The 26,646-nt window shown below is 30.2% G+C and overlaps 1 protein-coding gene across 3 annotated transcripts in view; it reads right to left on the bottom strand.

Annotated features, from left to right (window-relative positions):
* LOC123012081 (protein doublesex) overlaps positions 1-19,020 on the bottom strand; it is a 49,320-nt gene extending 30,300 nt beyond the window's left edge. For all 3 annotated transcript variants that reach the window (XR_006413186.1, XM_044409864.1, XM_044409865.1), the window contains exon 1: positions 18,447-19,020. Coding sequence is in view for 2 of the 3 variants with exons in the window: in XM_044409864.1 (XP_044265799.1) it covers positions 18,447-18,897 (451 nt within the window). In the remaining variant the exon portion in view is untranslated. The remainder of the gene's footprint in view (positions 1-18,446) is intronic.
* Positions 19,021-26,646: the final 7,626 nt, after the last annotated feature.

Here is a 26,646-nt window from a genome sequence, read left to right as displayed (position 1 = left end):
TTAAGAGGTTATGACACTGTTAAGTTGTTCACTATATATTTTATAAAAGAGTAGTATTTTATTTTATTTTATTTAAATAAACAATTTCTTGTGTTCTACAGGGCTCAATTTTTTTGTTCACCATATCACTCTGGTTTACCCTATATACTTGGTACATCTTATAAATTCCAAGTAGGTAAGTTTGTAGTATACATATTTGACAAATAAAAAACAGCTCTCCTACTCCTACAAACTGTATCTACAGGGTGAATATAAAGTATGGAACCAAGCATCAGTTTTATTTTTAATCATTTGCCCCCAGAAAATAATAATTAATATAAATTAAAGTAATATAAAAAATGTGATCGTATTTTCTGAACAAAATTTTGTTTTGTTTTTGAGTTATGCGATTTTTTGTCAAAATTGCAATTTACGTGAAAAATTTTTTTTGAAAAAATTAAATATAAAGCAGATAGTTGTAATCCTTAGAGTATAGCTTTCATGAGAAAAATGATTTTATAGTGGGTTGCCATTTAAAAAAAAATATTTTTTTGTAGAACTTAAAAACAAAAGGAAATTTCGAAAAATTTTATTCTTCTTAAATCATCACATTTTTATAGTACTTTATGAATCATCAATTAGTTTTTTCAAAAAATAAATAGTTTAAGCAACAAACGATTGGTTCCATACTTTTTATTCACCTGCTATGTACTTAATACACTATATATTCATTTTTTGACCACAAGGAAACCAACATCATAAAATATCATACCACGAGATGAATCAAAACACATTTCGCTCGCATACCTTCCAACGTTATACAACCACAAACATACTTAGCTTCACCTACTCTTGCAAATAAAAGTCGTTTTAAATCATCAGTAGTAAATTGTTAACAACAAATACGCTAAAGAATATGGTAAAATAAATTTAAATGGAACCTGAATTGTACTGTTAGGAAAATAGTAATTCCATTACTTTTGACATGTCGATCACTAAAACTCGGACGACTATAATAATAAAATTTATATAACTTTGTTTGCAATTCTTTGGACAAGTGCCACGGCAATGTGGACGTGATTGGAGTTTCTCATAGAGTTTCCTGTTTAGACTTCATCATATATCACACTGAAGAAATACCATCAACAACTAGTGGCTTCTAACCTAGATATGTATGAAATTAAGAGTTTTTGATATTTGCTTCTTCATAACAAACATTTTGCATCTTATAAATACGAGTAAAAATTATAAAGTAAAAAAACTCCTGTGGATAAAATGTGCAAAACCAGAAAACCACATTAAGAGTATTTTAAAGGATTAATTTTATCGAAATGGCTTATAAAACGTAAAAATATTCAAATTGCAAACGGCAGCCGGGAAATAATTTATGTCCAATACCCGACAGCTTCAGCTTAATAAAATTATGCAAATTTGGATCTGATCCGATGGCAATCATCGGACCTCTTCCGAACGTTGATGGAGTCATGGGGTCAGTGAGCCACCTTGACGTCCCATCTGGTCCCGACCGTCTCACACGGCCATAACAACTAAGTAATCACAGTTTTAGTTAGTTTGGAGTCCCATACGACCAAGTTAACGACAAAGCATTAAAATTTTGCAATCGTAACTACCCGCCGAACGTAAAACTGCATTCTACTTTATTTCTTGGCAGTCCGCGTTGCTCAATCTGAAGTGAGTGTGTTGTGAAGGTAACAATAGAGCAGTCCCGAAATCCATACACTTACACCTCAACGTGGAATGGGATGTCGGGGTCTGCGTTCTGCCGTCGTAAAGATATATTGCCTTTTAATGGGCTCTGTTTCCACCTGAATTCGTGTCGTAGATGTGCATTTTGGATTGCAAGCCAACCTCGTGACTTACAGCCGAGACGAGGGCTTTTTTCATAGTGGAAAGGCGAAGCTAATTGACCATTGGCGTAGTATAGTAACTGAATGTAATTAACGGATCAGACGATATCAGTGTCCAATAAGATGAATGATATTAAATTAGAGACGTTGAAAAAAGAGCAATATCATTAATCAAACCAGCAGCCAATTACTTCGCGTTTGTAAATGATTAAATTAATTTCAACAGAGACATATACCAAGAATAATTGACCACTAACATAACTTAACAATCTTTAAATATAATCACCAGAGAAAATTTATTCATAACTTGTATGGAACAATCAATTACCACCACACGGTTAAAAATTGTTTTGCCAAAGCTGGCATCACCGATTTCGCGACAATTTTTCAAAATAATCAAAATCATATATTTATTTTTTACTAAATATACCTACTTTTTTCGTATGTAAAAATTACTTTTTATTATTTTTTGGAATCTTTTTAGTTGTATGAACACATTTATTCCATTAATTATTATTTATTGTTTACCTATGTATTTGTATCGTTAATAAAATAACCTATTAAGAAAATTAAGTAACAACAAGTGTTCGTGAATGTAATAAACAAAATAATCTGTTTATTTACTGCGACTATAAAAAGTGGTTAATCTTCATTCTTTAGTTGTATGTAGGTGACATAAATGTGTAATTATATAAAGACAGCAATGAAAAATTACCTACAACAAAAAGAGATTTTTTTATTTCTCAATATTTTTATTCCAAAATATTAAACAATTATAACAGAGACGAGTATAAACATGAAAGTATGCATGAGCATAAAGGTATACAAGCTGCTTCACGTAAGATGACGAAATGTAAGAATTTTTTTAACATTTTTTCCATACTCCTGGTATCTTATCTTACTTGGGCATTTACTTCTGAGGTGCAAGTTCTGAAACACTCTGTACACTAATGTATGTATGTGTATACATAAATTATGTTGGGTTGGACTTAATCTTAAATCAACTGGTATATTTGTTCTCACAAAGTAGATGAATTTATGTAGCCATCGATGAGTTAGTTCCTTGAACACTATTTTGACATTATTGAATAGATTGGAACAAAAAAACTTGAAGATAAACAATTGTCTTTTAAACATACGAAACGAACACGAATGACAAGCTTTTATGAAAGATACAAGCACGCAAATTTCAAGAAACAATTTGCTACAAGCATCCAATTTTCATATTAACCGTGTTAAGAATGCTAGTAACACGTGATAATTTAAAGAGCGCCACTGAATTTCGCTATAAGAACAAGCAAAGTACACTCGTGCTTTATAGTTATAGTTGACAACAAAAGGTGGTATTAGACGTGAAAGTCTTAAACAAGAAACTTATCTCCGGTTATGTATTAAATTACGTGTCCTGTGTCTTGCAAGCAAGTTTATGTTCATCTTGTTCGACACGTTGGACAAAACAATCCTTTTGTTGTGATATTTATAACCAAAATTATGCACCTACTATCAGATTGACTTTTTGCTTTGTTGCACAAAGTCAGATCGTAAATGCACTTGATCAATTTCCATTTATATTTGATATTGTGTTATAAAAGGATTTTACGAGCGCTTTTATGCTCATAGCTACGTTTAATTACCTGTATCTTTGGCAACTGCAGCACAAACGACAATAATTAACAAGCCTTAATCAAATCTTGTTAATATGTTTACTTCTTTGAGATTGTTTCTTGCTAAAGTCAGTAATACCAGTAGTCTATTTTTCTGATAAATTTTCTGTTATTTAGGCGAAGAAAAACGTTGGAATAAATTAATACATATTAATTTCAGATTTTTAATCTCATACAGTAGTATAAAATTACATCCATAACCATTTCTACAATCTCCAACTACACAATCACACAACATTAAACATAGCTCCGCGCTATTAAATATAATAAATTTATGATGGGAAAACAATTGTTTACAAAAATATCATTGTCCATTTTTTCCAGAAACTCCAAACTGCGGAAAACAAGTTACATTAATTCGAGAATATAATCGCTAACAAAAAATATTGATGGTTGAATGTTGAGTGTTTAATTGTCTCAAAAATTACAATACAATCGGCAACAGCTCACTTCCTGTATTCAAAATAAAGCCGGGAAGCTAATCTACGAGACAAATTAAAAAAATAAAAATAAAGTAGCCAATCAGACAAAAAGAAAATACTCGTAAACGATTTTTGCAATAATCAATCATCATATAACTTTTTTAAAAGCTCACACATCATTACGTTTCCCTTATAAGTAAGTGGGATGTCTGGTTTTTACTAATGATATCTTAATTACATTAAAAATTTAATTATGTAATTAAAGCAATTATCAAATCAATAATCAAATTAGTATGTCATATTTTCCCGTTTAAGCATAACTAAGCTAAATTTCATTTTTTTCTATTAACTGACAGTGTAAACGAAATAAATCACTTAATCAAAACAAGTGGTTTTCTATGTCAATATAATTATTTAGATCTCACTTCACTCCAAGGAAGACAACCTGTGTCTAAGGCATTTTGTATAATCAGAAGAAAAAATGTTGTCTCCGACTTAAATTAATATAAGACTCGTGACTGATTTTAAAGTTTAAATCAGGAACAAAAAGTTGATTACTGCCAATTTGTGATTAGTGCATAATTGCGACTCAATACACGTAAAGTAAATTAATGTTCTGTATAATGGAAAACATGTTTTCAACTTTTTAAGTACAGGTAGGTTTGTGCTTTATTCAATCAACAAATGAGAAAAGCAATAATAAGACTTACATGACTCTTAATGACCCAATGAGAGGCATACATGTAATTTAATTCATATAATGAAAGACACTTAACTGTTGTAGATATTTTATTACCTTCACAAAACAAATGCATTTTGTCTAGATGCTAGTTGATAATCATGATCATTACCGACAAATAAGGCGGTTTCAGACGTACTCGTCGGTTTTACTACAGCTAATCTTCATAAATATTTGTTTTTACACCTTTAATATGTAGTGTAGTGCCAATAAAAATATACTACTTAAAAGCAACATTCCTACATCTTTTCAAATTGATTTTTTCAATAACATTTAGTGAAAAATACATTATGTAAAATAAAAATCACGATTGACCTAGGTTAGTAATACAATCACTAAAAGCATTGAGCACTTAACAGATGCGCTACCGAGGTGCAGATTAAGAAGCTAATTACCCCTAAACACAAAACCGTCTAGTAAAGCAACCACCCGACCACTGATTACATTACGACAAAAACACTATTTGTTAGCGTAACTGGGCTATAAGCAAGTTCTTACAACAGCTCTAAAATAAACGACACTTTGCGTAATGTTAAAACAACCTTAGTGTTTCACCAGGCACAAGCTACAATAAAACTACATCTAAATAAAAATTAAACAAAATTATAATAAATGTGTTAGCCCTTCAAATAAATTTAGACGTCACAGCTAAACAACATCTGAAGCAAAATAATTAGCTGTGACTGTTGACTGATTAATAAAACAATAAATATTATGTTTCCATAAAATCGATAGCTTTGTTTTTGTAGGTATAACCAATGGTTTATTTACCAGAGCAACAAAAGAATTAAACATTAACTAGTGCATTAACATTAAACTGTTTTAGCAGTCAATAAAAATCTTTCATCACAATGTAATCTCCAACAAAATTAATTGCTACTACAACTTTGAAAAAAAAAATATTGAAAAGTACGATGTTATTATAAGATGAAATGATTCATTCATCAGTCTTATCTCGCGAATAAAATGCGCCCTATTTAATATGTTATTGAAACAATAAAATTAATGAATTGTGGTGTCAAAAGATCAACAGTGTAATTGTTTATTCTTGACAACAACAATGAGACATTGTGTTTATTATGTATGCCCACGTCCTTATCGATATTACACACAATAAATAATTAAAAATTTAATGTTTCCCGTTTTCTTGCAAACCTTATATGCAAAACCGAAAAAATTTAAGCGCTTCCGGTGGCTTCCACTTCACAAGCTCCATTAAATTTTGTGAATAGACCGCAAAATAATACAAGGCTTTAGAAGATTGTCAAATAAACATTACAATTTTTCTATAGCCATTTCAACCCTATACTATACTCAATCTATTTTGATAAAGCTGATTTCTTAGCGATGAGGCAACCGCCTGCTTCTAAAGCTTTCTAGTCGTAAAAAATACATAAAAGTCGATCTAGTAGAACGCATCGTAATGGCAAAGTTATATTGCCAGACTATTGCGCTGAAACTAGCAAGCTTTTCACTATTATCTATTCCATTTTACGTTTTATTTTAATACGCAGTCAACCGAAATATTATTTTGGTATTGAAATTGCTGGACCGACAGTAAAGTTCCTTCCTTTATAAACAAATCGTTGTTGGACGCTGATCAAAATCTCAAAACTAAATCCAGGTAGAAAACTTTTTTTAGTAGAAACAAACTGCAAAATAATTTTTCGTCTTTGATAGAAAAACCTTTACCTTAAGTTTCAGAAGACGATCAAAATCCAGAAACTATTTTTTCATATCACGCCCATAGGAACACAAGGTGAGTTGGTTCTACATTTCTAAAATTAAAATCTTCTCATTATAAAATTCAACATAAAACTTGACGTAATATTTTTAACTTTTGTCGCAACAAGCCAATAACAATTCGTCTTTAATTATTTTAATTTACAAATGAATTTAAACGAACCGTTTTATTATACATTCCTGTATGAGCACAACCACATCATACATCCAGTATATTTTGATTTGGATTTATATTTTCGACGACGCGTAACTTCACGCAACATTAGCTACAATCAAAGTGTTATAAACATCGCACTGTTTCCATCAATTATTATTATTAGAAACTAAAAAGACAAGGTAGAAATTCATTTAATAACCACTTTTCGCACCCAAGCTGAAGAAAAACCAAAAATCTAGATCAAAAAGAAATTATTGGGTTCTAAAGGTTATACCGGGTGTTTGTGGATTGCAAGCAAATATTTTAACCACTAAGAGCATTTGTTATGAAAAGTCGAATTGAATTGAATTCCGTATCCAAATTTTATTTTTGCAATTTCCCCCCTATGATTTTCACGAGCCGTTCAGTGTGTCTGTCCTTGTTAGTTGGAAGTAAAAATATCAATGAAAATAAATTGTATTGAATGTTGACCGTGAAAGTTTTTTACAGAAAAAAGGAAACTTTTTGTCCAAAAAAATTATCACTTGTTTACACGTGTCAGTTTAGTTAGACGTTAATGCGCTTTCGGGTGAATTGTGCACATCGATTTGAAATCAAATTGTCAATCAAGTCATTATGGCCAACTAATCAAACGCCACATATTACCTCAACGTTTAACTAGTGCCGTTTATCTGGATTTTTTGGAAGATGTGTTGTCCGATCTGGTGGAGGACGTGCCCTTGGCGACACATGCGGTATTTACAAGTGGAGCTTTATCAGATTATGCCAAAGTCGTCACCAATGGATTGAACAATCATTTTCCCTAGAGATGGATTGGTCGCCATCAATGACCACCGCGGTCATCAGATTTAAATACGTGTGTTTTTTTGGGAGTTCACATGAAACAATCAGTGAATTAGTGTACGCAGCTCAAATTTATACCTTCGAAGGGCTGTGTGTGCGAACGCAAGCTTCCCTAGCCCGAAGAGTACAAGAAGTGTGTATTGCCAACGAATGACCACATTTCGAGCAATTTTTTATAATAGCAAGTATTGACCCACTAACATTGACACTGATCTACCCTAATGTAGCGATATATTTTTTTTGTCTTTACGCTGTTTACGTTCTAAAGTTTTTTCTTATGAATGAACGCAAACATCGTATTAAGGCATAGGCATAGCCTCAATTTATTTTTAATTTTAACTCAAAAATGACATGCTTTCGACAAAAATTGGAATAACGAAAGTTGCTTCTTTTGCCGAGTTCTATTAGTGGTTAAAATATTTGCTCGCAATCCTCAAACACCCTGTAGATATACTGTTAGAGAACTAAACTGGAATAGTAGAGACATCCTCAAAATGAAATGAACTTACTGGCATGAATTCTGGCATCCGCAACAAAATAACACCAACAAAAAAAAAGTCGTAATAATAATATACAGGCTGATTCACTAAATATGAGTTTCACAAAAGTAAAATGCACCCCATAATACGAGTCCATTTACATACCAAAAATACGTTTTTTTTTTCATCTATATACGTTTTCTTAGTGCCAAATTCACACCAACTAAGACCATAAACATTGAAATAATTTTACGATCTGTTTTTTGTACAAACGAATGACGCTTGTTAATGATGTCGTTAACTATCGAGATTCCCTGCGGTTTTAACTTTCAAATTTTATGTTTTTCAAAATAAATACATTTTTGTTTGCGCTAGACGCGTGATGGTTAAGCACCAGATTACAAGATCGTTAATAAATATATCAAAGGATACCGAATAGTAAAGTATTTTACAAATGAATAAAATGTTGACAACTTCAAAGGAAAAACATTTAAACAGGAACTAATCAAATTATGATAATTTCCGAAACTAATTCTGATTTATGGTTATTGGAAGTTTTAATAAGCAATTTTTTTATATCTTCCTATACGTCCATGTCGTCCAGTCGTGGAGAACTTACTAGGTTATTAAGAATAGAATAAAGCATCTTTTTGGTGGCATTAAATCCTAAACGCCAGCCATCAATTCAACGATCGTGTATTACAAGACGACAAACACATTAGAACAAGCGTGATACTTTTGTTATGTTTTATTTTGTGTTTTACGACCTCGTCTAAGGGTGGAGTAGGGGAGAAGTTGAGTTTCCTTAGTACAAACCATGAAAAGATATTAACGATCATAACTCACAGTTTCGACTAGTAATTCTTGATTCATGTATGCGAGACTTTTATGGTTGCATTTTTTCAAGTGTCTTTAGTCCCGTGACGTCATTTTATAGTCAGTAGGGTGAGAACCGGTCGTAAAAGATCGACCGAACTCGCCGAATGAGGGATGAACGAAAATAAAGCGAACCTGATGTCGACAAAGACGCCCAAAATATTATCACTTTATTCTTATGGACGATAAAAGTTTATGACAAGTGTCAAAGTTTACGAAAAAAAATAGGGCCAAAAAACGTCTTTAGATAATTTTATTGCTTGTCATGATCATGACTTCATAAAATTAAGCAAAAAATCGAGAAGGTAAAAGAGGAGCAGCGTTGTGGAGGACGATTAACCTGAGCCAATTTGTAATTTCCCAACAAAGAGTTTAACGCAATTTCAAAGCTCAGCTGATGAAATAAAATAGATAAATGAAGAGGAATTTAAAGTAACTTCTGTAATACAACATATAACTTGTTGTGGATTTTTCGGAGAAGGTCAAAATCTAACGAGGAGCACGGAAGTCGCGAGAAACGGTCCTGGTGAAGTATCGGGAAACGAGCAGTCGATGGGATTGGTCAAAAAGAAAACTTTTGGAACGAATACAATCCGCTCTGTACTTACTTACAATATAAACTATTTTTCCTAAGGATTACGGTTTTTCATATTATTTAAAAACAATATACAAATTAATGAATAAATAAATAAAAAAAAATAATGCAAAAGAATCAAAAGTTAAATAAACCTTTATCTAATGCTATTCCGGTTGAGCAACAGAGCTTACTATATTATATATTTAACAAATTAAATGCATAATATTTTAAATTAAATTAAAATTTATATCTCTTCTCCTTACTAGACAGTCACTTTCATAGTTGAAAATTCCTTCTTCACTGAAGAATCAAAAGTCAAGAAAAGAAAGCTTACGTAATTTTCTACACTAATTTTTGTAATTTAAATAGCAATACTATTGCTATTGAATCTTTTATATAGCAAGAACTTGCAAATCGATTATTTTATAAACTTGTAGAAAAAAATAAAGTACATGTTGTCAGAAGAAAAAATCTGCCACTAAGTTCATATTGGTTACTACACTGAGGAGTGATGACTGATGACCCCACATTAATAAGACTTGAGATTCGGATATCAACAACAATTGATTCAATACTGTAGATAAGAGTCATCGATCAAATGTTAACTGTTGTAACGTGTGAAACTGTTTCAATGGTAGGCAATGATATGTGATATACTCGTAAGGAACTTGGCCAACAATTTGCGATCAAATTTCTGAATTGGTTGTTAACATCATTACAATTTATGTTTTTTTTTATTTAATTTAAATCATTTTCATATCATAAGAATTTTAGTTCATTTCCCGAAAGACCTTCCCCAGAAAGAAAAAAAATAACTTGATTAATGAATAGTCGCTACAAGTTTACTAATATGCACTGCTATCCAAGAATTTGAAATTAATAATAGCACAAGGCGCCTTTCACTAGATATGCAACGATGTGATACTAACAACCTCTCAAGTGCGGGAATGTGTAAGACAACCAAATTGGTGTGGAATCTTAATAAAAATTGTTAAATTAATTACTGGACAATCAAAATTATCTTTGATACTTGACGAACCAGATAAATTGTCCTTCAATGAAATTTCCATTACACTACTCCACGACGTTAACTCTGCATTTTACTGTTTAAATGAATTTTCATTTGGTATAATACCACCATTTGTAAGCACAGCATCTGCGTGAAGGTAAAAGTTTTTATTACAAATTGAAGATTCCTTGACTCTGCACTTCTTATAGTACTTATAACATATTTATCGACATATTCTACTTAAGACAAACTAACCAACAATTGTTAGCGCAGTTATTTTAAATCATTAAAAGTATCATTCCATTGTGATATCCACAACTGATACTGACATCCATATTTAATTCAGCATAGTGTTTATGAGAGTATTTTATTACTAAAACTTTATAGTATCAATAATATTAAAGCAATTTCTGACATAAACGAATGTTGTACACGTATTATGAATATCAAATTAAACATATTGGCATAAAAATTTAACGAGTATTTTTTCCCACTATTGAAAAAAAAAAACATTTAAACGTGCAAAATTAAATGTGTGCCCTTTAGTAAAAATTGATTTAACGCCAAAATAGTCACAAACAAACTTATCGACTTTTAAACTCAACTTCAGTTTATGAATCATAAGCAATTTGAACTAAAATTAACCGACTTGTTATATTCTTTTTAAATAAGTGATTTGAGTTCAGTTTTCTCTACCCATTCATACGTTTATAAACAAGTGGTTTAAAATTCGAGATAATCTTTAAATAATAGGTATAATAGTGAGTGCATTAAAATACTAAATTGAGATAACTCCGAGATACGCCATAAACAAACTCAAAGTAATTCCATAAACATTATACATAAATTATTTAATTTTTATGCTAAAAAGCCATTCATTATAGCATTGATGACCTCAATTAAAAAATAATCTTTGATTTTCTAAATGGCACTATAAATTGTGCAGTTATGATGACAAAAATACATACGTACAAAGATAAGATTTTCTTATGTACTGAATGCGAAATAGAAAACAGTTTCGCCAAATCCCCGTAGCCAAATCCATTTCTATTTTTATTAATCCATTTAAAAATAAAAACATTGAACTTAATAGACTATTGTATAATAGTATACTAAAGTATAATACGAGTACAGTTAATTTGGATAAATTTTATCAACCAGAAATCAATAATTATATCACTTAAAAAGCTATCGGTGTTACGAAATTAGTTATTACGATTAAATACAGAGATATTTATTTAGCATCCACAATTTATGTTCTTAATGTTGATACACCTTACCAGAAGTAAGTTAATACACCCCTTGAGCACACCTGTATAATTTATTCGATAAAGAAGAATTGATTTCCAAATTTTTGTATTAAAAACCGAAATTATATTCCTAACAAACTAAAATTCGAGACATGATCACATAAGCGAAATAACCACTCATTGTCATATAATTTGCGTGCAACTTATGTAGCGTGACCTTTCAATGTAATAGTCGACTATTTTTTGCAACAAACCCAATAATTTTTCACAATTTACATACTTTTAATTTTGATTAAAATCCTAAAATTGCTCTATTAATTTTTCCATTACAGATTACTCGAGCTTTACAAAATTTTTCTCATAATTTAAATAACGAAAAATTTAAATTCACATTATTCTTCGGCCTGGTGGGTGGCTAGTTACCCCTGCAATGCCGTAAACATGGCTAAAATACAAGACCAAATTACTTTTGATCAATCACATCGTAATACAATAAGTTATTTACATCACGTTTAGTATGTTTCCAACCATGCACCCAAGTTAGTTTTAGTGGATATGCGTGAGAAAAATGTCGCTAGACTAAATAATATCAATGTTGGCACAAGGTGACTTATCTCAACGCCAGCGAATTTATGTTGCATAAATATTTATCCAACAAAAGCAATGTGGTGTAGGTATAATCTCTTTAAAAATTAAATATTCGAAGAGAAATTGCAGAACTAGATAAGTTGTAATTTGGTAAGACTGAATTTGTTTCAGGAACAATAAAGGAAGTTTAGAAACGTTTTTGTGACGTAAAAAGTTTAAGAAGTGTCGCTTAAGGTTATTTATATATTATTAAGTCTTGATTAAAGATTATGAACGTAGGTTAATAGACACTAAGGTGAATTTAAACGTGGTTATGGTAATTTTAATAGCCGCTGCAGGTGGTCATGTAGTCAAAAAAAGTGGTAAACTTTAAAAACAACTTCTTCAACACCATTACCTCTTCCTCTGTTTATAGAAAAGACATTTACAATGAATATTTAAATTATGTTACGCCAGGTAGTGACGTATTAAAAATATAATAACTTTTTCCAGTTATTATAAGTCTCTGCTGTAACTCAAAAATAAGTATTAAATAACCCATAAATTGAATTCTAATACAAGAATCAATTAAGAATTATAAGAGAAGCAATGGCTGCGGCTTTCATTAACATATTTGTCACACTTTAGACAATAGAAATGTAATTTTGCTCATTTTGTATGGAGAATTAATCATTTACTGATTAGTCTAGTTTTACTTTTGGACAAAGCGTTGCTTATTGCGGCCGTTTTATGCAGTTCTTCGAATGCTTACTAAAGCAACAACCAAAATATCGCAAATGGCGCCAGATAATAACTTCTCAGAAACAAAACATTCAAATAATATACACATAATAACAAGAAGTAATAAATACGTATTCCTGGACAAGGCCAAAGCTGTAACAAAGTGGAGAAAATCCATTCATTGATAATGCTCTACAATTTGGGTTTCAATACTTATTACTCAGTATCAACATCACATTTGTTTCAATGAATCAGGCACGCCTAAATAAAATGAGATAAATCCTGGCGAACAGTTTACATTAGTTTGGTCTTTATTTTTTACGTTTGAGGAAAATACCTTATAGAAAAAGAATGTTATTTTTAGTCTGTGGAAACTACAACATCCATAAAAATAACTGCCCAAAACCTTAGGGTAGTTTCAATATCCCATGTAACTCAATTAATGCTTATCTTAGCCCAAGTCAAACTCGATTACGTGCGATCAGTTAGCTTTAATTTCAATTAGACGGCTGAAACAACGAAGAGTGCATCTAACTGAATAGAACACAAGTAGTAATGATTAAACCAAAAAAATTAAATTGCGACCACTTGTTCGTAAAGTTACAAACTAGCAATTTTTATGACAAAATTATTGAGCAGATTGTAAAATCCATATAAATTGGAATAAAATCGTTTATAAAACGTTGAAGATTCAATGAAACATGTCATATATTTACCTTAAAGTCCTGCTTCCCGAGAAAACAAACTAAACATGTAATTTTGTTTTAAATAATTGGATACACTTGACGAAATTAATTTCCTTAAAAATGCACCATGAATTGTAGGGATACAAATGTACGAGTGAGTAATTAAAAAGACCGTTAGTATAAAAGAAAAAAGTACAAGGTCTGTCTAAAAGTCAGACAACACCGTTAGAACAACTTTCTTGAATAACGTTTCGCAAATAAATACGATAACATGAAAAAATAAAAATTTAGAAAAGTATAAACACAAACCATATTTTCATTTGTATCATTTATACAATTGTATAAAATATGAAAAACTAATTAGACATATGACTTCTTAATAACTTGTCAACTTTTTAGTAAGAAAATGCAGTAATCATAAAAAACATAATTGTTACATGTACTGCAATATTCATCAGGTTTTCTTTCCCTTCAAAGAAATATCAAAATATATATTCCATATATTATCATCAGCAATGTCACGTCACATTCATTCGGCAAACACGTTAACAGCTACGAGCTACGGATTGCTATACTTTTATTAATATTTATTTAAGACAAGTTGTACAAGTACTAGTAACAACTGTAGAATTAGAACTTTGAAAAATTATAATAAATACATCCAAACATGTGTGTGAAAAAAGAGAGCTTTTAAAACCACTAAGATAAATCTGTTTTCACAAACAGCTTTTTAGCAATTCTAAGTGCATTATTTCAATAAATCTGTCATAATGGTGACACTTTAGGTGAAAATGTTTACAAGAATAAGTTGTTCAACTTGACTTTTATATTAACAGTGGGAACCGCCGCGCCGCCTAACACTTCGTTAACCTCACTTTCTGTTTCTGTAGTAGACGAAAAAAATGAGCCTCAGATACTTGTTATCTACCTTTTGATCTTTTGTGGCAAATGGTTTGAATATTGTGAAGGAAATAAAGAAAACTATGCTAGGTCTCATTATCAACATAGACTTAAACGAGCTTTTAATTATAAGGGGTTTCTCAGTCGTCAACAAGCTATAAGCATTACATTTTCATAAAATTATGAAGACTAATTATGGTATCAATTTCATATATTAAATAATTAACGATATATTTAATTACCTCTTGAATAAAAGCACAAAAAAAAACGATGGCGTCGTCTGATTTTATTTAATAGTGGCATCTTTAATATCAACTTTTTCTTCTCCAGTTTTGTTTAAACGGTTTATTAAATGTTAGATAAGAAAGTTGGTTTCCCACATAAAAAATTGTCTTATTTTATTAATAAAAATCATACTTGTTTTTTTATTCATGTTTTGACTTAGCATCGTTTCCAATGAAACTATTTACTAATAGCAATAAAGATATTTTGAATTACGAGTATCATTGTATACAATGTTTAGTTTAAATATATTATTGTTAGACATAAAAAAATACCCATTTTGCTTATATTCACCATGTATTTGTTAGACAACTACTTATTAAATATAGAAATTAAATGGAAAATTACAAGCTATGTGTACGAGAAAATTCATAAACCTCAAATGTTGGTAGCATAAGTTAAAAACACAAATCAAATTTTTTCATTGTCACAAAAAATTAAACTTTCAAATAACCACATATGTGAAGTACTATTGTTATAAACATTAAATACAATGTGAATAAGCACAATTCACAAACGTAATTTTGATCGCCCACAAATAGTTTCAAAGAATACAATGCAAAATGTTTTAATTATGCACATTTATTTAGTTTATGGCTTTAATATGCAGTAAAAATATAATCTTAATGGCAAATGCAACAACTATTTGCGATTTTTTACAATCTCTAAATATTGATGCAACTATTGAGACGAATTTAGATACAGGAAACAACAACTGTGCATTAATGTCAAAAGATCAGAACACTTAGAACACAAATTAGATTATTTGAGATAATAAAATCTTTATACATAATTATAAAATATATGTATATGTAAACAATGAAAGGAATGTGCATTTACATACAAAGATAAGAATATCCATATTTTGATATTGCTAACTTTAAGGTAAAAATAAAAAAGAGTCTGAACATTGTTAAAAAATAGTGACACTACACGTGCAGAAAAAAATAGTCAAATGACCCGTCATAAATATGTATTTGAATATTTAAATATTTTAATTTAGAATTGATCATGTTTGTAATTGTAATTACCCAGTTTTAAACGTCGAAAAAGTACATCATTATTCATTTTTATTACTGTGTTATAAAAGTTACCAAAATAATTAATAATTCGCGATGCCCTCCTAACATATAACCTTATTAAGATAGGAAATATCAGACTTTTAATTTTTACAGTAAAACTAAATGTATACAATTAAACTAACTTGTATACAAAACTTTCCTTATATTCAAGAATAAATATAAAACAGCATCCAAATTTAATTCTATATTTTTTTCCAGAAAGAAAAATTATAGTCGTCATTTTTATAACAGATATTACATATTAATTTTTTTATAAAGTTTTATCTAAGTATTAATTCTGTTCATCCATAGAGATAAAACATTTTCTAATATCAGTAGTCAAAACCTTATCCACACGTGGCAGTTTAATTCTAAGCAATTTAGTTTCTTGATAAATTAATACATTCATAGATAGTAACTTTGTGTTAATTATTGCTATGTATTCAAACTATTTCAGCAAAAGAATATTTTTAGGTAGTTTCCTTCAGCACCGACTTTTGGTATAAATAAAATCCAATATTTATTTCATATTTTAGTAAACTCGGCTCAACGAAAGATAAACATGTTGAAACAAAATCTACCGAAAGACGTTCAAATGTAGAAAATTCATTTAGTTGTTTAGAAAAAATTAAATATGTGGAATTTATATTTATTAAAAACTACTGACAATTAAGATTAAAATAAAAAACAAATAATGAAAATAAAAAATAAAAACAAAATAAATAATTAATAGTTATTTATTCGACGAGTTTCAGTGTAAATCGGACTCTTTATTTGACTGAGTGGATTTTTAAACCACGAGTGTAACGAGTGGTTTACCATCCACGACGTGGAATAAAGCGTCCGATTTACACTCAAACGAGTGGAATACAACATTTTATTTTTCGAATTAGAGCCAACAAGGCTTGAACTTGCTTTAAATCTGTTAAAAATAATTTGACGTTTTGTATTGAGAAATGCCAAACAGTTGTCAAAACTTCCTTACACGGGAGAAAAACCGTAAATTTTGACAGTGTCGAAGAATAAAATTATTTTATGTTTTAAATTACGCATTGTGGAGCTCTTATCGACATTATGTTCAGAAATCTTTATACATTAGTGAAACAAATATCTATTTTAACTATTTATTTATTATCATTATATCATATCATTAAAAAAAATTCCAACAGCTCCTTCTATAAACCTCCGCCGCTGATAAGTTATCATCCCCTAAATCTGAAAATAGGCAAGACCGTACTCAGGTTCGTCTTCAGGGCAACTTTATTATTGTGTTTATCTTTCGTTGAGCCGAAACTAATTTATTTTGAAAAAAAATAGTTCTTGCGTTTTTGTGAAGAAATTTGACTTTACTTGTAAATAATTCTATAGACAAAAATTTAATTATGGTTTAGCTTCGTTTAAGTCAGAGACGCACCCAGAAAAAAATTGGAAGTGGGCAAAAAGCCTACATAACATAATAATTATCTAATTGGCAAAATACGAGTATGTACAATTTAAAGATTTTTGTTTCTTTATGAATGTTGTAAACGTATGAATATGTATGCGTAAAAAATGATAGTTTTCATTTTATATTAATATGTAGTTTTATAATAGTCTCGGGTGCGCCACTGGTTTGGGTGGATGGTTATAGCTCCACATATTTTCTATTGAAATCTTGTTACATACATATTTATAAATTATAACTAGAATTCTAAATTCGGATTCTCAAATAATAAGCATTATCCCTCATAAACTACGAGTATTTGTATAGAAAGCACAGACAAAAAACACCACTTCATGTATAAACTACCTACAACAGTATCTCCCCAATTAAAAAGTATTGCAAATAACTTGATATTCTTTAAAAAGTCGGATAGAAAAATTGTAGCAAAAGACATTTAATTAGATATTTTGAATTTATTCTGTATTCTCTCATATTTAGTTAAGATTTGGCAAACTTAATAATACTAATAATACTATTTTGTAGCTAAAAATAACTAAAACTCTTGGAGACCATTTAATTACAACAAATTGCACGCCTATTTATCAACGCCCAACTGTTACAAAATGAGACAATTATAACTAAAAATGTATTGTATTATTTTGTTAATGATATTTTTAACCAACATTATGTCTATTTTGTTGCAACTAAATAATTTTTTTAACAAAAGCAGAAATTCCTAAGTGCGTGATATCTGCACTCAAACAAATTAAGATATGATAAAGAAAGAGCTGAAAAAGAAGAGACCACCTATATTTTAACCAATAATAAAAATGAATAAATCAATAGCTAATTTTATAGCCCAGCGGCATAATCACGTTGACCGGTTACTGCAATATTCCCAAAACCGGTACACTTTAATTAACAAAAGCTCGAAAAGCGAATCTTTCAGTTACAACAGCATTCCTGCAAAGGATTCTGACTTGCCTGAATGTATCTTAAAATAATAAGTTAGGTGAGCATCTCGTTGCAAATTAGCACGTGGTAAGTATTTATGCGCGCCTGCTTCTGCATGTAAAGTGTCAAGCGGGACGATTTAATCTCGTTTATCTCCCTCGCACGCAGCTCGGAATAAACTTCCCACTCAAATCATCCAAATCGCTCAACTTTGCATATCACTCACCGATCGTCCCAATGTTGACGGAAGTACTCGAGGGCACAGCAGGAACCGGAGTCATCTTTCGGATGATGGGCGGCGGATTGGAGCATTGCGAGGAGGCCGAGGAGTCGCAGTCCAAGCTCCTCTCGATGGTGTGGATGGGCGAGGGACTCTTCTGGGGCACCTGCATGATGGTGGGGTCGAGGGCGCTGCCGTTCCTGAGCATGGCCTCGTCCTGGGCCTGGGCCCTTCGGAGAGCCGTCTGCATGGCCATCACCCTCTGGCGCTCAGTGGTCAAGCGGCATTTTTCACACTTGCAAGTGCGGTACTTGCAGTACCGCTTGTGGCCCTTGAGGGCGATCTTGAGCCGGTGGTTGCGACAGCGGGCGCAGTTGGGGGGCGTCCTGGGGGAGGCGGACGTGCTGGAAGCGTTGACGTCCATCTTCGAGTCAAAATCTTGGCTGTCAGAGGACATGTTACTCCATAAGGGGGCACTCACAGCACACCACTGGGAGAGCGCAACAGGTCCTCTTCGCGCGGGACGTTTCGAGTGCGTTTACATATGCGTTATAGTGCAACCTTATCGCGGACTGTCAGTCTTGCATCGGCCAAGTGAAGTGAGTTGCATTGGCATGGCTTGGAGGGGGCAAAGGGTATATCATTTACGACTTGGGCGGTGGGGGAAATGCATGTGCGGAGTGCAGTTTAGAGCCGTGTTTTATGCCGTAATAACTCCGGGAAGTGAGTTTTGATGGCAGGTATTGCCAAGTAGTTTTGTTGCAATTTGGCGAATGCCATGCCGGTTATATTAGCCGTTTATGATATGATACTGTGTTCTATTTGTTATATTCGCGTGCATTGTTGTTTATGAGCAATGTTACGGCCGTGTTGCAGTCTAGTTGTGCCACCATTAAATCCTATATTGTCTTATTTAGATATTAAATTTTCGGAATTTAATATGTGACCTCACTCATTATTTTACAAGAAGATTTTACTCTTGACGCCATTACGTCTTTAATTAAGAAGAAATTTGTCATATTTACTACTCATTAATTTTATCATGCGTGACTTGATATGAAGATGAATGGTTGATAAATGCCGAGCACAGAACTGCTGATTTTTTTGACACTGACTTTCTACTATGTACCTACACTACCTACTGCGCATTTGTTATTACTCCAACTCAACAACACTTTATTGGAACAACATTCGAAGTTTTCATTGATATTGTGTGTACATAGAACTTAATCTACTGTTACAACATATACCTTTGTCATTCATTATAGTTATTTGCGTATTATATGGCTGTTAACAAGACCATAATGATCGAGGTCGTTATGGTCTTTAACAGCACGTGGTAGATACAACGTTTTTCAACGTATTAAATTACCATATTTATAAAAAAATGAATTTTCTAATTTTGAAAATGTCAACATTTGAGGGTTGAAACTGTCAAAAATGTCAAAAGTCGGACGTTAAAAGAAAATCGTATCATTTAATTTACATAAAAAAAATCAGTTTTAAGTAGGTAATGTAAAATACGCCAAAAATAAATAAAAAAAAATTTCGTACAGTTTTTGTATAAGAAAATAAAATAGTAAATAGGATTTTAAACGACACGGACAAAAAATTTCATATTAATATATCGTCCCTTTACAACAACTAAAAAACTTGAAATTTATGGTTTTGAGTAATTGCAGTTTAAAAATTTCAAAAACAAAAAACTACCATCACCCTGAAAGTAATCAATAGTACATTACAAGCGAGGTTTGTACGCTATTTTATTCACAATCACATTATTTTCAGTCAAATTTGAGTAAAATAAAATTCTAACAAAGTTGAGGTCCATCCAAATGGGGTTTAATTTTTGACATTTCAGAAATGTCAAAGAAAATATTGAAATAATGTGTGAATCTGACTTAAAATCGTCGAAATGGGTCAGTGTATTCCCCCAGAAGTAAGAGAAACTGCTACAAAAGCAATTTAGCAAAATATTATGCGTAACTTGACAATTTGAAAGAAAAAATTCCCTATATTTTTTTTAATGTTGGCTATCCTGCATATTACCGCCCAAGAGAAGCAATATTATTACTCCTCATGAGATTTAATGATGTGTTTCCCAACCTTCAATAGGCTAGTAATCGTCATATTACATTAGTGATTGTGAATAAAATTGTTGAAATGGAGCAGTGTAGTCCCCTAGACGTAATTGAATATTAAGTTAGCAAAATATTGTGCGTAATATTACCGCCCAATGGATAAAATGATATTACTGCTCACGGGACTTAATTATGCGTTTCCCAACCTTTAGAAGGTTAGTAATCGGCATATTACATTAGTGATTATGAATAAAGAAAATTACAGTTGTTTTAATCTGATTATATTGCTTTTTTATTATCTAATACATACAGGTTTCGTTTGAATTGTAATGTCTTTTTTTCTGTAAGTCCTCCCCTAAAATTTTATTTGCCTTCCTTGAGCTACATTTTTGGCTAGGGACCTGTTGTGCCAAACTGTACTTCGTAGTTGCAAGAAAGTTTTGCCTACCTATACTTTGTAAAACATGATAAACTTCGGTATTGTTATATTTAGGCGCCACATATCCTTTATTTTCTTCCGTCAGTGGTACTGTTTACTTAACTCGTATTCGCTTTATTTTTTCTCATTACAAACAGTATTAATTAAAGTTTTTTTTTCATAAAAATAAAACTGGCGTTATTTATCTCACTTTCGCAGAAATTATGATTCAATACAAAAATTGACCCTTACATAACTAAATTTTAATCAGGCAAATTAGTTTTACTATTTTATCGTACACAAATTTAACACTTGTGGCGTGTGGTCCATTTACTCCAGACAATTTCGCTTCTTTTGAAATCAATAATTTTACGTGATGAAATCGCCGCTGAAATTGCTACAATTAGACCGCTACCGGCATTTTGATACATTACAAGAACCCGTTTTTCAATGTTCAATAAAAAAATAATTAGGGGCGGGTTAAATAATAGTTAGGTAAATTAGTCACGTGCTTAGAACTTCATGTCATTTATTATGCATACAAAAATTCGTCTTACCTACCAGAAACAAACTAAATATCTGATTGTCGTGAGCATCTGGTTAATTACTCCGGAACCAGCATACGTGGCTAATAACTATTTAGTCAATTTAAAAAAAATTAAACAAAAGAGGAAACCGATCTATATTCTATACAGAATAAGAGATAATAGTTGCGTTTAAAAATACTGTTTAATATATTTTTCTACAGAACAAAAAACAGATAATAAGTAATTTGTGTACCAGTGTACCACCTACTTTAAAAAACAAAGCGGATGCTATCGAAAACGAAACATGCAATTACTTAATATTTCTAATTTTATCTGTTTTGAAAATAGACTTAAACTTATCAATGTAATTGTGTAATTTGTACACTCAAAAAGGATACAAAAATTAAATAAAAATGACAATTGTGAAAAAATGTATCACTAATTTCACAAACACCTTAAATCACATAGAATCAAACTGTAGGTACTATCTGAAATCAGTGCTCAGTATAAAAATTAATATTCTTAAATAATATGTATTATGCAGCAAGAGTTATATATAAACTTATAAATGACACTTCAGTCACATGTTTTATATTAGGCACGAGCGAGGCGAGTATTTAATAAACGAGTGTCTAAGAAGTTTATAAAAAGTTGAATTCTCAGTACCTACTAGATATCAAGCGACATGCTATGAATACAAAATTTCCTAAATAGCAAGGTTTTTCAATTTTATCTTTTTTTTTTACTTGAAAAAATGAAGACAGATATAAGACTTATTGCCGCACTCTTTCGTGCGACAATAGGTTCTCTTATTAAACTTGTTTAATAATAATATACTATTTTCTGTAATTGTGTTCTTTAAAATTTTTAAAAACAAGGTAATATCAAAATATTTTTGTAAATACCTACTGCGATAATTTGAACAAGCCTATTAGACTGTACAAATTTAGTGTTATTTGATTTTGGTTACATACCACACAATTTACTATTTCTACATGGTGAATGTTTTTTTTAATAGAAACTTGGGTTTTTTATTGACTACTGAAACAACAAATATTGTGACAAGTTGAAGAATTGTCGGGGAAGTAAACTAAACGTTGATGATGAATAAAATATGATTGTGAAGAGAAAGAAGAAATTTATGATTGTATTTGTTGTGATGAAACATGCAAATTACTTATTCTTATTACTTTAAAAAAAATTAAAGGAAACGAAAGTTATTATTGAAACATGCATGTAAATTTAATCGCACATCGACTTTAAAACATTGAAAAGAATAAAATTGCCAGGATGGTTAATTGAACATTTAACAATCGATGCATATGACAGATGCGTAAACACATTTGAATAAATGCCATTTGCGGTTATGTTATAATTTATTACACCAGTTGTAAAGTATTGAATTTAAACTTTTATGAGTTTTATGTTTTGTGGATGGATAGTGGATTTTTTAATACATTGCGTTAAAAATAATTACTTAGTTGGCTACGTTTTTTAAAACTTTTTATTTTATTTGATTCTAGAGAAAACGAACAGGTAACTTCATATTTTATAAACTTACGTGTAATGTATTAAACATACAAATGTTAGTGCTACAAATCAGAAAATCAACCAATTAAATCACTATTGCTAATAATAATTTTTATTTAAGCAAATTACCAGGACAATTATAAGCCACTTATTTACAGTTAACCACATTAATACGACTAATTACACAGTTTTATTTTACAATTTTTTAAATAATAACTGTCGTAATTAAAAAAAAATGCAAGTACAAGTAGGTATGTACAGAATTATCGAATTGCTAAACACTTTGTTCGATTTACTTAGGTTTTAGATACTTAAAACTGGTTTTTGAATGCACTAATTAAATCTTAATATAAACCTCATTAAGCAAAATACTAAATTAAATTCAAAGTCTTCCCTTTGTTATGTCATCAAGCATATGTAAGGACAAATTTTTATTTCAATAGTTTTCCTATTTGCCGTTTTTCGATTTTTTGTTATTGCTTGTATCGTAGATCTAAAAATATTTGGAAACAAAGTTATGAGTGTCATCAACTTCTGATCAACCACAAGTAGCCTGCTACCGAGCTGAATCATCATAAAAAGATCCTAAACAATTTTTTTCTCAATACAATGAAGTGTAGAATTTTGACCTGCGGTGGTGGGTTATGGTATTGTATGGGTATGGGTCAATGTTTCTGATTTTCGTAAATTTGAGATATGTTATAGAACGTGTAAAAATATTCCACTGTTTTTTTATTTTTTCAATGTTGAAAAAACAGGGATGTACAAAATTAAGCTCTATGTAAAAAAAATATTTGTATCTAAAGAACAAAAAGACACATTGAAACGATTTTTTTTAATAATTGATATAAGTAGCTACACTACGGACGTGATAATACATGTATTCTAAAAAAATGTTATTAACAAATAATTTAAAAATATATTGTTTAAACAAAAAAATAAACAATTACGGAGGTTTTTAAAATTCTTTAAAAAATTATGTAAAAACTTTCTTATTTTTACTATATCTTCACATAAGTTTCAAGACGGACGTTTTAACAATGGCTGAAAAAAAATATTTTTTTGAGGGCGCTGCATATTGCATGATCCCCTAAGATCGCCTGAAAGTAGCGTTTCCTTGGAAATTAAATACAAAAATTACCAATTACTATCACTAATAAAACTGAAAACACATAATATGCAATAACTTATTAACATTTATTTTTCAAAAAATATCAATAATAAATACAAATTCTTCGGTCGAGGAAGAGCACTCTCTATATTTTTTTATTCTATTTACTGATATTAGAATAAAAGTGTGTAGATTTTGCGTACTTTTTATGAGCTTCGCTCGACTAATCATTAAAAAATCGCAAAGTCTTTCAACTTGTCGATTATATATACAGGATGTATCAAAAGTCCCGGACCAACGTGACATGCCATGTAAGGTAAGATACTAGGAGCATGGAGCAAATGTAAAAAAAATATCTATAAAAGTTTCGAAGTTATGAGATTTTAAATTTTGCACTTTGACTTTATTTGTTTCTGTTGGAAAAATTATTTTCTATGTTTTTTTACTACAGGCTATTAGAAGAGGAAACAAGGAAGCTGTATCCTAAATTGTAACTCTGTCTAATGTTATTTGTGGCTTTTATTGGCAAAATTATTGTACCTATACATATGTCAAATTTCGTAAAAAAAAATTGACATTGAATTTTTTTAACATTTTTTTCATGTTTCTGGTATCTTACCTTACATGCCATGTCACGTTGGTCCGGGAATTTTGGCACACCTGTATAGCAAAACGTAATATGTGAAATATTTGTCAAATATTTACTCAACCGAGAAATTTGTTTTTATTATTGATATTTTTTGAAAAATAAATGTTAATAAGTTATTGGAAATTGTGTTTTTTTTAGAATAGTTTATTATTGACGGTTATTGGCAATTGTTCTATTTAGTTTCTAAGGAAACGTTACTTTCAGGCGATCTTAAGCGACCATACACTATGCAACGCTCTCAAAAAAAATTTTTTTTTCGCCATTTTTAAAACGTTCTTCTTGAAATTTATGTGAAGACATAGTAAAAATGTGATAGTTTTTACATAAATTTTTTGAGAATTTTAAAATCCTGCGTAATTGTTTATTTTTCTTGTTTAGACAATATATTTTTAAACTATTTATTAATAACAATTTTTTAGAATACATGTATTATCACGTCCGTAATGTACCTAACCTTAAATCTATTATTTAAGATAAATCGTTTCAATATGTTGATATGTTCTTTAGATAAAAATTCTTTTTGGTCCGAGATACTTAATTTTGTACATTCCTGTTTTTTCAACATTCATTGAAAAAATTAAAAACTGTGAAATGCGTATCACTTATTTTTACACATTCTATAACATATCTTAAATTTACGAAAATCAGAAACAATGAGTTTTAAAAGTGATCGTTTTGGCTTAGAATTACTCTATTTACGTTCCGCTGTGGGAGCAAATATGTATTTCTAGATGTACTAACTATACCTATGGTAAATTTGAAACTAGTGCTGTATAATTTGGCCGACCAAACTGGCCATAAAATTTAAACAGGTTAATTAGTTTATCAGCCAAATAATTAATCCAAATTAATCGGTTAAAGCAATTCGATAAATAGTTAATAGTTAAATTAGTTAAACAGTTAATCTAAAAAAATTCATATCTTCGTTATTATAGAAGACACAGATTTGTAATAAAGACATTATGCAGGCACTTTTTATGTAGAATTTAATAATGTAGTTAACATTTTTTTCAGTTGTTTGTTTATCCGTAATAAAATAAACTTGTATTTTTTCAAATGGGAATCATAGATGGCTATGTCATTTTTAAAACGCTTGTTTTTTTCTTATCTAAAAAATATATATTTGTAACAAATTATTATATTACATTTTTAGCAAAAAATTATCTTTAATTTTTGTTCGCAGTTGGCCATGAAAAAATGTTGCATCTTCAACTAAAAGGATTTAAACTATATTATTCAACCAGTGTCACTAATGAAACAGTTTTCTAAGTACTAAGTAATGAAAAAAATGCAAAATAAATCGTAAATCAACTTATTGGCGACTAATACCATTTCTTTGTTTTTAAACAAGCTAACATTACCATTGTAACTTCTAGTGATACATAGTGTTGTAAAAAAAGGCTGCTTTAATTCCTCCATAAAATATATTTTATATGACACAAAAATGACGATATGACTATTCAAATACCCAAATTCCGTCTATGTGGAACGTTATCCTACCTCCATTAGATCATCAAAAAAATGTTTTTTTCTAATTGTGTTGACTGTTGACACATTTGTTTTTCCTATTTTTGGATTTTTTAAAAATATGTGATAATTTTGATCTGAGGCGCTCGCATATTTGTTCAATACTTCTAACGCATCGTATTTTTTAAATATTTATAATTTTATCAATTTTTTCATCTATTTTAACAGTTCACAAAACTCTTATTAATTATTATTTACACATTTGGAGTGATATAGTTTTTTCATGGTCAACTATTATCAAACAAAATATGTATTTCACTTTTTAAGTATAATTATAAAAAAATATTCTGTTACAAATTTATATTTTTTAGATCAGAAAAATAAGCTTTTCAAAATTTCCTTAGCCGCCTATGATTCCCATTT

The sequence above is a fragment of the Tribolium madens genome, unplaced genomic scaffold, assembly GCF_015345945.1.
Source record: "Tribolium madens isolate multiple individuals breed KSU strain unplaced genomic scaffold, Tmad_KSU_1.1 Scaffold_91;HRSCAF=231;Tcas5.2_LG7, whole genome shotgun sequence".
Taxonomy (NCBI): domain Eukaryota; kingdom Metazoa; phylum Arthropoda; class Insecta; order Coleoptera; family Tenebrionidae; genus Tribolium; species Tribolium madens.
Note: the sequence above shows the minus strand (reverse complement) of the source record. Positions and strands in the feature narration are given on the sequence as shown.